We start from the raw sequence: 17,500 nt of genomic DNA on the forward strand, positions 1-17,500 counted from the left end.
ACCTACCCCTTAGAGGAAACTACGGCATTTTTAGATTTAAAAAAAAAAAAAACACCATTTAGTATGATTTTTAAGCCTTTTGTTTTACGGGGACATAGGTAGTGTCCTCATAAACCACCTTCACATTTTAATACCTCTGTCATACCCATGTTATTATACACATTTTGTCCCCGTAAACCACAAAAACCAGTACACAGACACACACCAACCCTACCCCTTACAGAGACACACACACACACCAACCCTACACCTAACCCTACCCCTTACAGAGACACACACATACACACCAACCCTACCCCTTACAGAGACACACACACACACACACACACACACACACACACACCAACCCTACACCTAACCCTACCCCTTACAGAGACACACACACACACACACACACACACACACACACACACACACCAACCCTACACCTAACCCTACCCCTTACAGAGACACACACACACACACACACACACACACACACACACACACCCTACACCTAAACCTACCCCTTAGAGGAAACTACGGCATTTTTAGATTTAAAAAACAAAAACAAAACACCATTTAGTATGATTTTTAAGCCTTTTGTTTTACGGGGACATAGGTAGTGTCCTCATAAACCACCTTCACATTTTAATACCTCTGTCATACCCATGTTATTATACACATTTTGTCCCCGTAAACCACAAAAACCAGTACACAGACACACACAAACACACTCACACACACACACACACACACACACACAGACACAGACACAGACACAGACACAGACACAGACACAGACACAGACACACACACACACACACAGACAGACACACACACACACAGACACACACACACACACACACACACACACAGACAGACACACACACACACACACACACACACACACACACAGACAGACACACACACACACACACACACACACACACACACACACACACACACACACACACACACACACACACACACACACACACACACACACAGGTGTTACAGCACCTGTTGAAGAAGGCCGTCTCCATGATCACCATGTACGGAGGATGCGGTCCTGAGCTGAGAATCCAGTCCAGGTCTGACTCCGTCTCCAGCACATGCAGGACTCCGGTGTCTCCTGATATAGAGGCTGAGAGACAAATAAAGCAATGAAGCCGAACAGTGCAGCGATCCTAACACAGTCTGAATGAATGCTCAGCTGAAGCGCTGGACTCACACTGGCAGCCGATCTGATGAGTGGCGTTCAGCAGTCGGACACACGGAACCGTCTCATTGAGCTCAACATAGATCTTCTGCTCCACTGAGCTGGACAACACGCCTGCAGCAGCAGAAACACGCATCACACGCTTCAGACATCACATGACACGCTACTGCTCGCCTCTTTATAACAACCATGACTACAGGATTATTACTTACAATGTACACTATATACACACACATATATATATATACATACATACACCTGCTCACTGATCTTTTTGTGCACTAAAATGTATTGTGTATTTCACATTGACTTTCTTAAATTGTAAAAATTATTTAGAATAATTCATAATTTAGGTTTAATTATTAGGATTTGTAACAACAACAAAAAAACCCCATAAAAACATAAAAAAGAATGTCTTTAAAAAAAAAAAAAAAGTAAAAACACAAACAAACAAAAATAAATAAATAACATTTTGAAAATTACAATCCATTGTTCTTACTTACATACATGAAATATGCCTTTAAAAAGTTGGTTTTCGTGTATAAATCAAAACTATTAAATTGCTCTGTATACGACTGGAATGACAATAAACTTAAACTTGAACATACAGCGCAGCACGATTCAGACTGTATTTAACAATTTTGCCTTTCTGAAAAATACAAACTTTTAGAAAATATTTTTAAAAATTATAATAATTTACGATTTTAATTCTGAGGATTTTATACCACTGTGTTAGATACAATATCAGTCATCATCTTTCAAAGATTGATTTACCTCAAGTGACATTTAGCAAATACAGTTTCTCTTTTTTTCTAAATAATTGTTCCATAATACACACATATTAAAGATTATGAAATCATGTTTCTGTTTTTATGGGGTATTTAATATGTAAATAACGGTACAGTGACTGTAATACAGCTTACTTTGATATAATTCATGACCACAATCGTTTATCATGGTATTTACATGTTACTCAAGAGTGTTTTAAAGAATATAATGTGTTATAATGATACACATAAAACAAGGTATTACCATGGTACTTCTCGTAACTTCTTTGTTAGTGCGGTGTAAATGATTAGACTCGCTCAGTCACTAATTTTACATGAGATTAAGATCATCTTACTATTATTATCATGTAGAATAAATGTGAATGAATTAATAATACATATTTACATTTATAGAGGAATACATTTTCATTCCAGGCCTGAGCGAGTGAACAATATTCATCATCTCGTGACCGCATAAACACACAATTAAACATTCATATTTATACTCACATGTGTAAAATAAAGCGGTGATCAGAAGTTTAATGCAGTTTATTGATATTAAATCTTCCATCTTCCTCATTCACAGATCAGCAGTCTGAAGCTGAAGCAGCGCTTGTTTTCTTCCGGTTCCGGATCTCTCTTGTTCGGCGCGTGAGGTGAGACTCGCTCCTTCCGCTCTACAGCGACACCCGCCGGCGACACTGCGTCATTACGTGCGTGCGTGCGTGCGTGTGTGTGTGTGTGTGTGTCGCGTCTCTCCTGTACTTCATCTAAAGCTGTTTTTACCGGCTTAAACAATTAATTTGGGGAAGTAGTTTAAAAAACAAGAACTTGGAAACCAAACACTTATTTCATAATGTATGCTCAATTCTATATATTTATTATGAGGCTCATATACCTCATTTTATATAACACAATAAAGTCCAGACACTCCATACACAATGTACTGATGTGGATTACCTTTATTTAGATGAATATGAGGATATAATTACTCAAATTAAAATAAGAAGTAATATAATTTAAATTCTAATATTATTCTTATATAATTATATTATATATTATTATATAATTAAAAAATGATACTAAATGAAAGAATAGCAAAACATAAACACAAATGTTTGATTACTCAAATTAGATCCTTAAATTCTTCATTACTTCAAGACTCCAAATACTTTCAATTTGCCTTCTCTTTATGTAGATGAATACTGTTGTGAATGCAATTTGCTAAATATATGCATATGTGTGTGTGTATATATATATATATATATATATATAGCCTAATTAAAATAATGTGGCGGGGGTGAGGAATCACACACGACAATGAGACTGTTTTGCAGTCAGAAAACCCCGGAGGGTGGATTTATTTGTGACAAGTGGTGAGTTCGGGGTGCGGTGCTCCGTGCAGTGTTCCAACTCAATCCTTTCGTGCTTCTGAAGGGGTGGATCGGTGCAGTGCTCTGTGGTTCGGTGGGGACCGGTCACACGCTGTCTTCTGTTTGAAGAGGAGAGAGAGAACAACATTAGGCGGGAGGCTTCCGTGGAACTCACCAGAGTGTGCGTGAAGTGTGGCTTAAAAAGGGTGGCTTCTGATGAGCTCCAGGTGTGACCGGTCTGCCGCTGATGCGGGGTGCAGGTGTGCACAGTTTGTTGCCAGGGCGACGCTGATGACGGCTCGGGACACGTGTCACACTCCCCCCCCCAAGCGTTGTCCTGGTGTTCCTACACAACGGAGAAGGGGGTGGGTGGGAGTTGAACCCTGACAGACCTGCGAAAGCTGCCCAGCCACGGAGAGTCCGTCTGCGTTGGCGTTGGCGTTCCCGCCGATGTTGTACGTCAAGTGGAAGTCCTGAGCGCCAGGAACCACCGCGTCACTCGGGCGTTTGTATCTTTAGCCCGGCCATCCACTGGAGGAGCGTGGTCTGTGAGGAGGGTGAACTTCCGCCCAGGAGGTAATATCGAGCTCCAGGACTGCCCACTTAACGCCAACGCTTCTCTCGACCGTGGCGTAGCGACGTTCAGCGGGGTCAGCTTCCGGCTGATGTAGACCACCGGGTGTTCCTCACCGTCAACTACCTGGGAGAGGACGGCTCCCAACCCGGTGTCGGACGCGTCCGTCTGTAACAGGAAGGGGCAGCTGAAATCTGGGGACCGTAGGATGGGCTCAGTCGTGAGTGCCTCCTTCACTCGTTTGAACGCTTGGTCCGTCTCCTGGCTCCAAATGATCTTATCGGGCTGCCCCTTCCGGATCAGGTCTGTCAGGGGAGCAGCTAAGGAGGAGAAGTTAGGGATAAAATAGCGGTAATACCCTGCCAACCCCAAAAAGGCTCGTACCTGAGTTTTGGTTGTAGGCACCGGTGCTGAGAGGATAGCCGCCACCTTCTTTTCCTGGGGTCGGACGATACCCCTTCCCACCTGGAAACCCAGGTACTTGGCGTCGTAAAGGGCAAGGTGGCACTTCCGGGGGTTGGCAGTCAGTCCAGCCCGACGGTTCCATGAGCACCCTCCGCAACCGCTCGAGGTGTTCCTCCCAGCTCTCCGCATGAATGATGACATCGTCCAGATAGGCCGCCGCGTAGGCCTGGTGGGGCCGTAGTAGGACATCCATTAGACGTTGGAACGTGGCGGGGGCCCCGTGTAGGCCGAAGGGGAGAACCCGGTACTGCCAGTGGCCACTGGGGGTTGAAAAGGCAGTCTTGGGTTTGGCGCTTTCGGTCAGCGGGACCTGCCAGTATCCCTTTGTGAGGTCGAGTGGAGATGAACCGGCTCTCCCAGGCGGTCAATCAACTCATCTACGCGGGGCATGGGGTAGCTGTCAAATTCCGATACCTCATTCAAGCGTCGAAAGTCATTGCAGAAGCGGAGGGTGCCATCCGGCTTTGGGACCATAACGACAGGGCTGGACCAAGGGCTCCGGGATGGTTCAATTACCCCTAACTTCAACATCTCCTGTATCTCGTCCTCAATTGCGTGTCGCCGAGCCTCTGGGACACGGTAGGGCCGCTGCCTCACGATGGTCCCCATCGGGACGCGGATGTCGTGCTGGAGGACGTTGGTCCGCCCGGGCAGTGGTGAGAACACATCAGAGAACTGACTGACCAGATGTTGAAGCTCCGTCTTCTGGGCAGCCGAGAGATGGGGGTTGAGGTCCACAACCACGGGATCCGAGGTGGCAAGGGCCGACCCATCGTTTCAAGAGGTTAACGTGGTAAAGTTGTTCCTCCCGTCGGCGGCCGGGCTGGCGAACCCGGTAGGTGACTGGCCCGATTCGTTCAGTAACGGTACGGCCTGCCAGGTGGCCAGGAATTTGCAAGCGGCGGTGGGTATTAAGACCATCACATGATCCCGGGCTGGAACTCCCGTGGTTGGGCTGCCCGGTTGTAGAGACGTTGCTGAGCTTGTTGGGCCTTGGTGAGGTGTTCCCGGACTAACGGCATCACTCTGTCTATCCTCTCCCTCATGTCGCGGACATGCTCGATGGTGGAGCGGAAGGCGGCCGGCTGTTGCTCCCACGCCTCCCTCGCGATGTCCAGGAGCCCTCGAGGTTGGCGACCGAATAGTAGCTCGAAGGGGGTAAAACCAGTGGAGGCCTGGGGACCTCCCGGATCCCGAAAGCACATAGGGCAACATCCGGTCCCAGTCGCGCTTGTCCTCGGCCGCCACACGGCGGAGCATCTGCTTGAGGGTTTGGTTGAATCTTTCTACCAATCCGTCCGTCTGTGGGTGGTACACCGTGGTCCGGAGCTGCTTGACTTTTAGGAGTCGACAGAGATCCGCCATTAGCCGGGACATGAACGGCGTGCCTTGGTCAGTCAGTATCTCCGCTGGGATGCCGACTCGGCTACTCAGGAGAAACAGCTCCTGGGCGACGGCCTTGGAGGTGGCCTTACGAAGGGGGATCGCTTCCGGGTACCGGGTGGCATAATCGACAGTTCGACGGCCTCGGCGACTTCCCCGATGGTCAGGGGGTTGCGCATCCCAGCGGCTTGCCGAAGGGGACGTGGTAGCGCTCGGAGAAGCCTGTCCACGACGACCCTCTCAGCCACTTGACTGGCCGTGGGGTTCCTGACGAGGAGCCAATGTCGGGCCAGTCGCGAGAGGTCGGCCGCCTGGGCGCGGACCGGTAGGCGGGGCTTGTACTCCCAGTCCTGGAAGAGTTGGGCCGCACAGATCGGGGACAGACCCACCCTGGCTAAGATCTCCTGCCTTAAGTCTTCATATGAGTCGACCTTCTCCGGGGGTAACGTGAAGTAAGCTCGCTGTGCCTCGCCGGTCAAAAGGGGAGCGATGATTCGGGCCCATTCCTCCGGCAGCCAATCTTCCCGGAGCGCGACGGCCTCGAACATTTGTAGGAAGTGTTCCGGGTCGTCGTGGACAGTCATTTTAGGGAGGAGTTGGGTCGCCCGCACTCGGGGAGCGGGATACGCTGGGCGGCGGCAAAACGGAGCTCGGCGAGTCCCCGCTCTGTCTCGCCTTGTCGAGAGGCCACGTGCTCCATTATTTGTTGCTGGCGGATGCTCACCTCCGTGAGATGTTTGAGGAGTTCTTCCATGCTGGGAGGGAGGAGCGGCCGCCTAGACAGAACAAAGAAGGAAAAAAACACAATTTAGTCCACGTGTGAAAAGGGGTGAATTGTCGGCGAATCACACACGACAATGAGACTGTTTTGCAGTCAAGAAAACCCCGGAGGGTGGATTTATTTGTGACAAATGGTGAGTTCGGGGTGCGGTGCTCCGTGCAGTGTTCCAACTCAATCCTTTCGTGCTTCTGAAGGGGTGGATCGGTGCAGTGCTCTGTGGTTCGGTGGGGACCGGTCACACGCTGTCTTCTGTTTGAAGAGGAGAGAGAGAACAACATTAGGCGGGAGGCTTCCGTGGAACTCACCAGAGTGTGCGTGAAGTGTGGCTTAAAAAGGGTGGCTTCTGATGAGCTCCAGGTGTGACCGGTCTGCCGCTGATGCGGGGTGCAGGTGTGCACAGTTTGTTGCCAGGGCGACGCTGATGACGGCTCGGGACACGTGTCACACTCCCCAAGCGTTGTCCTGGTGTTCCTACACAACGGGAAGAAGGGGTGGGTGGGAGTTGAACCCTGACAGACCTGCAGCTGCCCAGCCACGGAGAGTCCGTCTGCGTTGGCGTTGGCCGTTCCCGCTCGATGTTGTACGTCGAAGTGGAAGTCCTGGAGCGCCAGGAACCACCGCGTCACTCGGGCGTTTGTATCTTTAGCCCGGGCCATCCACTGGAGGGGAGCGTGGTCTGTGAGGAGGGTGAACTTCCGGCCCAGGAGGTAATATCGGAGCTCCAGGACTGCCCACTTAACGGCCAACGCTTCTCTCTCGACCGTGGCGTAGCGACGTTCAGCGGGGGTCAGCTTCCGGCTGATGTAGACCACCGGGTGTTCCTCGCCGTCAACTACCTGGGAGAGGACGGCTCCCAACCCGGTGTCGGACGCGTCCGTCTGTAACAGGAAGGGGCAGCTGAAATCTGGGGCCCGTAGGATGGGCTCAGTCGTGAGTGCCTCCTTCACTCGTTTGAACGCTTGGTCCGTCTCCTGGCTCCAAATGATCTTCTCGGGCTGCCCCTTCCGGATCAGGTCTGTCAGGGGAGCAGCTAAGGAGGAGAAGTTAGGGATAAAACAGCGGTAATACCCTGCCAACCCCAAAAAGGCTCGTACCTGAGTTTTGGTTGTAGGCACCGGTGCTGAGAGGATAGCCGCCACCTTCTTTTCCTGGGGTCGGACGATACCCCTTCCCACCTGGAAACCCAGGTACTTGGCGTCGTAAAGGGCAAGGTGGCACTTCCGGGGGTTGGCAGTCAGTCCAGCCCGACGAAGTTCCATGAGCACCCTCCGCAACCGTTCGAGGTGTTCCTCCCAGCTCTCCGCATGAATGATGACATCGTCCAGATAGGCCGCCGCGTAGGCCTGGTGGGGCCGTAGTAGGACATCCATTAGACGTTGGAACGTGGCGGGGGCCCCGTGTAGGCCGAAGGGGAGAACCCGGTACTGCCAGTGGCCACTGGGGGTCGAAAAGGCGGTCTTGGGTTTGGCGCTTTCGGTCAGCGGGACCTGCCAGTATCCCTTTGTGAGGTCGAGAGTGGAGATGAACCGGGCTCTCCCCAGGCGGTCAATCAACTCATCTACGCGGGGCATGGGGTAGCTGTCAAATTCCGATACCTCATTCAAGCGTCGAAAGTCATTGCAGAAGCGGAGGGTGCCATCCGGCTTCGGGACCATAACGACAGGGCTGGACCAAGGGCTCCGGGATGGTTCAATTACCCCTAACTTCAACATCTCCTGTATCTCGTCCTCAATTGCGTGTCGCCGAGCCTCTGGGACACGGTAGGGCCGCTGCCTCACGATGGTCCCCGTCGGGACGCGGATGTCGTGCTGGAGGACGCTGGTCCGCCCGGGCAGTGGTGAGAACACATCAGAGAACTGACTGACCAGATGTTGAAGCTCCGTCTTCTGGGCAGCCGAGAGATGGGGGTTGAGGTCCACAACCACGGGATCCGAGGTGGCAAGGGCCGACCCATCGTTTCAAGAGGTTAACGTGGTAAAGTTGTTCCTCCCGTCGGCGGCCGGGCTGGCGAACCCGGTAGGTGACTGGCCCGATTCGTTCAGTAACGGTGTACGGCCCCTGCCAGGTGGCCAGGAATTTGCAAGCGGCGGTGGGTATTAAGACCATCACATGATCCCCGGGCTGGAACTCCCGTGGTTGGGCTGCCCGGTTGTAGAGACGTTGCTGAGCTTGTTGGGCCTTGGTGAGGTGTTCCCGGACTAACGGCATCACTCTGTCTATCCTCTCCCTCATGTCGCGGACATGCTCGATGGTGGAGCGGAAGGCGGCCGGCTGTTGCTCCCACGCCTCCCTCGCGATGTCCAGGAGCCCTCGAGGTTGGCGACCGAATAGTAGCTCGAAGGGGGTAAAACCAGTGGAGGCCTGGGGGACCTCCCGGATCCCGAAAAGCACATAGGGCAACATCCGGTCCCAGTCGCGCTTGTCCTCGGCCGCCACACGGCGGAGCATCTGCTTGAGGGTTTGGTTGAATCTTTCTACCAATCCGTCCGTCTGTGGGTGGTACACCGTGGTCCGGAGCTGCTTGACTTTTAGGAGTCGACAGAGATCCGCCATTAGCCGGGACATGAACGGCGTGCCTTGGTCAGTCAGTATCTCCGCTGGGATGCCGACTCGGCTACTCAGGAGAAACAGCTCCTGGGCGACGGCCTTGGAGGTGGCCTTACGAAGGGGGATCGCTTCCGGGTACCGGGTGGCATAATCGACAATCACCAGGATGTGTTCGTGGCCTCGGGCGGACTTCGGCAACGGCCCTATCAGGTCCATCCCGATGCGCTCAAAGGGCACCTCGATGATGGGCAGAGGAATCAGCGGGCTGGGGGGAGGAGTCCTCGGAGAGGTCCGTTGGCAGGTCGGACAGGCTTGACAGAACCGTCTCACATCGGCCTCCAGGCCTGGCCAGTGGAAACGGTCCCTGATCCGCTGGGTGGTATTCTGTACTCCGAGGTGGCCGGCCATCGGGTGGGCGTGGGCTAGCTCCATTACAACCTCCGTCTTGGCTTTTGGAACTACTAGTAGTGACTTTTCCTCCCCCCTCCGCTGCGCGACACAGTAAAGCAGGCCATTTTGGATGCGAAAGTGGGGGATCGGGTGCGGCGCTGGCAGGACCTCTTTCCCCTCAATCACTCGCACTTGCGCCCAACAGTGTTTTAGACGGTCATCCCCATGTTGCTCTTTTGCGTCATCCCCATGTTGCCCCTCCCGTTACCTGCTGGAACACATCATAGTACAGGTTAGTATTTTGAGAGGGGGACTCACCGTCTCGGGCGCTGTCAGATGCCAGCAACACGGGGCGACGGCGGAGACTGCGTCTGGGTTTCCGGTGACGGCGGTTCCCGGCAGGGCTGACAGGCTGGCTGGCGGCTAGGGAGCGGTCGAAACCCGGCCAGTCTCTCCCGAGGAGGACTGGGATGGGCAGGTCCTTAATAATCCCCACTTCCACGGGCCAGGTTCCCTGGGCCGCCGAGATGTTGACCCGCCGAGCGGGCACCTGCCGCGTGTCCCCATGGACGCAGGTTACGGATAGGAGGGCCTTGGATTCGGCCCGCGGGGGCAGGACGGCCGGGTGTATAAGGCTTACGGTGCTGCCTGAGTCCAGGAGGGCGGGAAATGGGCGTCCATTAATCCGTACCTCCGTCTGTGGGCCGGAAAAGGGTGGTTCCTGATGCAGGGTGCAGCCTGTCAGCCAAGCCCTGTTTGGAGAGCGAGGGGGTTCGGTGGGCATGGGCTCATCCTGGGGGCCGGGAACCGCTGGCCTGTTTACCGGTCGCGGGGTGCCCTCCGGCGTGCGTCGCTCCTGGACCACCCTCCGGGGAAAAGGCGGCACTCGCTCCCCCGCCTCTCGATGAAGGGTGGCATCCGCCAGTTCGACGGCCTCGGCGACTTCCCCGATGGTCAGGGGGTTGCGCATCCCAGCGGCTTGCCGAAGGGGACGTGGTAGCGCTCGGAGAAGCCTGTCCACGACGACCCTCTCAGCCACTTGACTGGCCGTGGGGTTCCCAACGAGGAGCCAATGTCGGGCCAGTCGCGAGAGTTCGGCCGCCTGGGCGCGGACCGGTAGGCGGGGCTTGTACTCCCAGTCCTGGAAGAGTTGGGCCGCACAGATCGGGGACAGACCCACCCTGGCTAAGATCTCCTGCCTTAAGTCTTCATATGAGTCGACCTTCTCCGGGGGTAACGTGAAGTAAGCTCGCTGTGCCTCGCCGGTCAAAAGGGGAGCGATGATTCGGGCCCATTCCTCCGGCGGCCAATCTTCCCGGAGCGCGACGGCCTCGAACATTTGTAGGAAGTGTTCCGGGTCGTCGTGGACAGTCATTTTAGGGAGGAGTTGGGTCGCCCGCACTCAGGGATCGGGGAGCGGGATACGCTGGGCGGCGGCGAAACGGAGCTCGGCGAGTCCCCGCTCTGTCTCGCCTTGTCGAGAGGCCACGTGCTCCATTATTTGTTGCTGGCGGATGCTCACCTCCGTGAGATGTTTGAGGAGTTCTTCCATGCTGGGGAGGGGAGGAGCGGCCGCCTAGACAGAACAAAGAAGAAAAAAAAAAAAACACAATTTAGTACACGTGTGAAAAGGGGTGAATTGTCGGCGAATCACACACGACAATGAGACTGTTTTGCAGTCAAGAAAACCCCGGAGGGTGGATTTATTTGTGACAAGTGGTGAGTTCGGGGTGCGGTGCTCCGTGCAGTGTTCCAACTCAATCCTTTCGTGCTTCTGAAGGGGTGGATCGGTGCAGTGCTCTGTGGTTCGGTGGGGACAGGTCACACGCTGTCTTCTGTTTGAAGAGGAGAGAGAGAACAACATTAGGCGAGAGGCTTCCGTGGAACTCACCAGAGTGTACGTGAAGTGTGGCTTAAAAAGGGTGGCTTCTGATGAGCTCCAGGTGTGACCGGTCTGCCGCTGATGCGGGGTGCAGGTGTGCACCGTTTGTTGCCAGGGCGACGCTGATGACGGCTCGGGACACGTGTCACAATAATCACACACTGATTATTGAAATCACAATATGCATCAATATCATTATATGCGCAAATGAGCAACTGCTTTGTAATTTTCGTCAATTAAATTCACTAATTATATGTTTTTCTGAGAAAAAAAAAAAATGATATAAATAACTCACAAATCCAACAGTGTTATACCACAAACCATAGCGATGGAAAATCATCATCCACATCATCCTGTGACATTAAAAACCATTGAAATGGAGACATTCTTTCATCTTTGAAAAGTAAAACACAACACAGATGCATGGTTGCTCTCTTGAAGCCACACACACACACACACACACACACACACACACACACACACACACACACACACACACACACACACACACACACACACACACACACACACACACACACACACACACACACACACACACACACACACACACACACACACACACACACACACACACACACACACACACACACACACACACACACACACACACACACACACACACACACACACACACACACACACACACACACACACACACACACACACACACACACACACACACACACACACACACACACACACACACACACACACACACACACACACACACACACACACACACACACACACACACACACACACACACACACACACACACACACACACACACACACACACACACACACACACACACACACACACACACACACACACACACACACACACACACACACACACACACACACACACACACACACACACACACACACACACACACACACACACACACACACACACACACACACACACACACACACACACACACACACACACACACACACACACACACACACACACACACACACACACACACACACACACACACACACACACACACACACACACACACACACACACACACACACACACACACACACACACACACACACACACACACACACACACACACACACACACACACACACACACACACACACACACACACACACACACACACACACACACACACACACACACACACACACACACACACACACACACACACACACACACACACACACACACACACACACACACACACACACACACACACACACACACACACACACACACACACACACACACACACACACACACACACACACACACACACACACACACACACACACACACACACACACACACACACACACACACACACACACACACACACACACACACACACACACACACACACACACACACACACACACACACACACACACACACACACACACACACACACACACACACACACACACACACACACACACACACACACACACACACACACACACACACACACACACACACACACACACACACACACACACACACACACACACACACACACACACACACACACACACACACACACACACACACACACACACACACACACACACACACACACACACACACACACACACACACACACACACACACACACACACACACACACACACACACACACACACACACACACACACACACACACACACACACACACACACACACACACACACACACACACACACACACACACACACACACACACACACACACACACACACACACACACACACACACACACACACACACACACACACACACACACACACACACACACACACACACACACACACACACACACACACACACACACACACACACACACACACACACACACACACACACACACACACACACACACACACACACACACACACACACACACACACACACACACACACACACACACACACACACACACACACACACACACACACACACACACACACACACACACACACACACACACACACACACACACACACACACACACACACACACACACACACACACACACACACACACACACACACACACACACACACACACACACACACACACACACACACACACACACACACACACACACACACACACACACACACACACACACACACACACACACACACACACACACACACACACACACACACACACACACACACACACACACACACACACACACACACACACACACACACACACACACACACACACACACACACACACACTCTTTACCCGCTCCCTTCCTGCTGATGCTCTTATATGACACTGATATAAACACTTCACCTCCACTCCACTCCAGCTCCCAGTAACAGCGTCCACACACACTCTCTCTACACAACACCTGAGGCCAATGATCAAATCTGTCTGGATGATCAGGATACGGCTGATCTGTGTCAGTGAAAGTAATCACTCTGTTGCTCTCAGACAGACGGAGGCGTTTATGTGCTGTGTTCAGATCCAGAGTGAACTGATGGGAATCTGATGGAGATAAAACACATCAGAATCAGGAATTATGAATCTGTTTGATGTTTTCATGTAGCTGAACTCTTCATGTTCAGTGTATCATCAGTGTCTCAGTACAGATGACCAGATATCTGTGCTAATCATCATTTACATCATCAATTATAAACTCTTCTTTCAGCTTCTACAGAAGAACATGAACACACTCAGTGAGTTTTTCTGCTTGTTTTCTTACTGACTTACATTGTAGGAAGTGGTTCCTGGTTCTGGGAACAATGTTGGTGAATGTTTCTGTGGAAATCAACAGACATGAACAGTGTGATTCTCATGATCCTGCATCCATTCCTAACACATTTCTAATATGATGTTCTCCATGATATGAGATGATGATGGACTGGTTTCTGAGAGCAGATGAATCTCCAGGACTTTACCTCTGTCTGAGATCTTCTTGAGCTCCTCTTTGCAGAAATCCTCCAGTTTGTCTCTCAGCTGATGGACAGATTCTCTCAGATCATCAGAAGAGACGAGAGAACTGAAGAGATCATCATTTACGTCTGTAGATTCAGGAGGAGCTGAGAGAGACTGGAAACTCTACAGAAAACACAAATCAAAACTCATCAGCTCCACACTTCACCTTCACAAGGACACTTAAGACACGATTAGGTTTGGTTTGGTTTCAATACACTGAAGCATTGCTAATATACAGCATCACTTCATGTTTGGGGTCTTCATGGTCAAATTCATCAATGTGTTACAGACCAATAGAAATTTTTATCAGGTTTGAAGATCACCTGATCCAATTTTGATGAATATTACCCAGAATTGTTAAAATGTTAGTGAAGTTTTGAGCTGTTGGTGGCGCTAGTGGTGTTTGACGGCTAAATATATCTTCCAGAAGAAAGAGCTCAGAGAAATGATTGCTAAGAGATTTTCTGAGCTGAAAGCATTTGTAAGCGGCGTCTCTTTCAGAAGAAGATGATCAGATGAGAGTCTGACTGATGATTATATAATAAGACACTCATGAAATGTTTCTCTGTGAGTCTGGTGTCACAGCAGGATCTGCTCAAGTCCACTATGACCCTGTTCTTCTAGATGTGTGTTACCTGCAGGAACTGGATGTGATCCTGTGTGTGTGAAAGCTGCTCCAGCTCAGCGTCTCTCCTCCTCAGATCATTGATCTCCTGCTCCAGTCGCTCCAGTCGTCCTTCAGCTCGACTCACTGCTTGCTTTTCCTGATCTCTGATCAGCCGTATCAGCTCAGAGCGGCTTCTCTCAATGGAGCGGATGAGCTCAGTAAAGATCCTCTCACTGTCCTCCACTGCTGTCTGTGCAGAGCGCTGTTAGGACACACAGTGATTCAGGCTTCAGTGAGTCTGAACTGAGACTGAGACAAACTTCTCTTCTTCTCCAGACTCACCTTATGAGACTCCACAGCCTCTCTCAGCTGCTGGAGATCTTTCTCTCTCTGCTGGATTCTCTGCTGGAGCGTCTTCTGCGTCTCCTTCAGCTGCTTCTGCAGGACAAACAGATGATAGTGAATCTCACAGAAAACTACTGGCACTAAATCATCATGTGATCAGATGAATCCAGTAAAAGTGGAGCTGGAACTAATGGCCCAGGGCCCGTATTCACAAAACATCTTAAGGCTAAAAGTAGCTCATAACTCGCTGATTTAGGAGAAAATATTTTTAAAAAAATTCCACACTGAGCATGAAAAAGCTAAACGAATTTCGGACGTGATGACGCGCTGGAATAAAACAACAGCTTCCTATGGATGCTTCCACATAGACTGCGAATATTCACCCACCGAAAATGCGAATATTTCTTTTCAGTCACAAAGCGAAAAAACACGGGCTGTCCAATAAGATCTGAGCATTACATCACGTGGCCAGAGCAACTGCTGTTACTCAAAAGGTCGACGCAGTGTTGCTAAAAGCTCAGAAGACTGTATTGAGCACGAGCGTAAAAACACAGAAGTAGAGGACTTTTTCTGCAAGAGAGAAGAGTGAACGCTGAGTTCTTGTTATTGTTGGTATTTAAGAACAGACTATTCTCACATGTTCTTTATACAGAATAACATTTCTATTAATTCTCCACTGAATTATGTGATCTGAAGAACACCGTCCATATCTTTTCTTTTTATCAATAAAGGATGTTTATGACACATGCAGGTATTGATCAGTCCATTGTAAAACACACAAAGAGTGCATGTCTGGCCATTAAAGAATCAAAATCCATTTTAGATCACAATCGTAAGTTATTACAAGCACTCGATGATGACGAACATTCGCATCGTGCTCAGTGTGGAAAGGCCTTTAGTGGTAAGATAAAATGTTTTGTGAATACGGGCCAGAAGTGATAATCAGTTGCAATACACGGATCATACATGAATTAACATGAAGATTAAGGATTGTTTCACACTGCATGCGTAAGTATTATAAAAGTGAAACTGACACAGACATAGAGCTTCACACTGACAGTGTTTCTGTGTAATTAAGTTGTGGCTCTACACAGAAAATAAACAGACTATTTGATCACTACACTGAGAATTAACTTTATCGTTAGTGTTAAATACCTGTTTCTCTGTCCTCTGGTCTGCAGCTGGTACAATGTCATGGTTTTTATGTTCAATAATCGTACACAGCATACATATACATTTCTGATCAGTGCGACAGAAAACCTCAAGGAGCTTCTCATGTTTCTGGCAGATCATCTCCTGCAGTCGTCCCGTGGCTTCAGTCACTTTGTGTGGTTTACGTGAATGAAACTCCTCGTGCCGCTCAAAATGAGTTTGACAGTAAGACTCCAGACACACCAGACAGGACTTGACGGCTTTGTATTTTCTTCCAGTACAGACGTCACACTGCACATCTCCAGCTCCAGCGTCACAGTCAGCAGAGAGTTTGGTCTTCTTCAGTTTCTCCACCACTTCAGCCAGCATGGTGTTTCTAGCTAAAGCAGGTCTTGGACTGAAGGTCTGTCTGCACTGAGGGCAGCTGTAGACTCTCGTCTGATCCTCCCGATCCCAGCAGCCTGTAATACAGCTCTTACAGTAACTGTGTCCACACTGGATGGTCACCGGATCCTTCAGGAGATCCAGACACACTGGACACATGAACTCATCATGAAAAACTCTGGCTCCTGCCATTTTACTGCATGAATACAGAGACACAAACACACAGCAGCTCAACTACACTTCACTTTCTCTTTCCCTGAACTCATGTGGTTCCTGTTTCCTGGTTCTGTGTCTGAGTAACGTGTGTAAAACAGGCGTCTGTGAAGGTCATTGCACACTGAGTCTTCTTCATCCTTTCCTATTAAAATGAATGCTATGGATGCAAAAATGCAGAAAATCGAACCTGATCCAAATTTTTGTGATGGATGAAAGTTTCGGAGGCAGTGTGTAAACGTGATTGTCACAACGTGATGTCGTATTTATTTTCAACATGCAAAAATTTTGAACTCCAGTGTGCAGAGTGACCTTGAGTCTGTAAAGCAGGTTCCTCAGTCCTGCTCCTGTAGATTTTATTGTCAACACACCTGACTGTTATGAATCCTCGGGGGTCTGAGGGGGGTTTTGGGGTCCTGGAGAAGTTATGACATGTCCTGACATTTGT

The 17,500-nt window shown here is 50.4% G+C and overlaps 3 protein-coding genes across 3 annotated transcripts in view; all 3 read right to left on the minus strand.

Moving 5' to 3' along the window:
- ncstn (nicastrin) overlaps positions 1-2,629 on the minus strand; it is a 16,246-nt gene extending 13,617 nt beyond the window's left edge. Inside the window, exons 1-3 of the mRNA XM_058764140.1 lie at positions 2,479-2,629; positions 1,214-1,315; positions 1,003-1,126 (exon numbers count right to left, since the gene is read on the minus strand). Of these exons, the coding sequence (XP_058620123.1) occupies positions 1,003-1,126; positions 1,214-1,315; positions 2,479-2,548 (296 nt within the window). The 5' untranslated portion in view covers positions 2,549-2,629. The remainder of the gene's footprint in view (positions 1-1,002; positions 1,127-1,213; positions 1,316-2,478) is intronic.
- A 3,714-nt stretch (positions 2,630-6,343) lies between these two features.
- On the minus strand, positions 6,344-9,673 carry LOC131528813 (uncharacterized). Its single transcript, XM_058758204.1, is given in 3 exon segments — positions 6,344-6,539; positions 6,617-8,449; positions 8,451-9,673. Coding segments are annotated over 3 exon segments (3,102 nt in total). The 5' UTR covers positions 9,524-9,673.
- Positions 9,674-13,740: 4,067 nt separating this feature from the next.
- Positions 13,741-17,205, minus strand: LOC131527531 (E3 ubiquitin/ISG15 ligase TRIM25-like). The gene is made up of 5 exons (XM_058756705.1): positions 16,459-17,205; positions 15,301-15,396; positions 14,987-15,220; positions 14,127-14,174; positions 13,741-13,901 (listed from the first exon to the last, which is right to left on the minus strand). The coding sequence occupies exons 1-5, from the start codon at positions 17,029-17,031 to the stop codon at positions 13,875-13,877; spliced, it is 978 nt and encodes a 325-aa protein (XP_058612688.1). The 5' UTR covers positions 17,032-17,205; the 3' UTR covers positions 13,741-13,874.
- Positions 17,206-17,500: the final 295 nt, after the last annotated feature.

Source organism: Onychostoma macrolepis, chromosome 02 (assembly GCF_012432095.1).
Source record: "Onychostoma macrolepis isolate SWU-2019 chromosome 02, ASM1243209v1, whole genome shotgun sequence".
NCBI classification, from domain to species: Eukaryota; Metazoa; Chordata; class Actinopteri; order Cypriniformes; family Cyprinidae; genus Onychostoma; species Onychostoma macrolepis.

Coding starts and splice junctions, on each gene's coding strand:
- LOC131527531 (XM_058756705.1), bottom strand. CDS start 17,031: ATGGCAGGAGCCAGAGTTTTTCATGATGAGTTCATGTGTCCAGTGTGT. Junction 15,221..15,300: donor AGGCTGTGGAGTCTCATAAG/GTGAGTCTGGAG, acceptor GTGTCCTAACAG/CGCTCTGCACAGACAGCAGT. Junction 14,175..14,986: donor ATCACATCCAGTTCCTGCAG/GTAACACACATC, acceptor TGATTTCCACAG/AAACATTCACCAACATTGTT.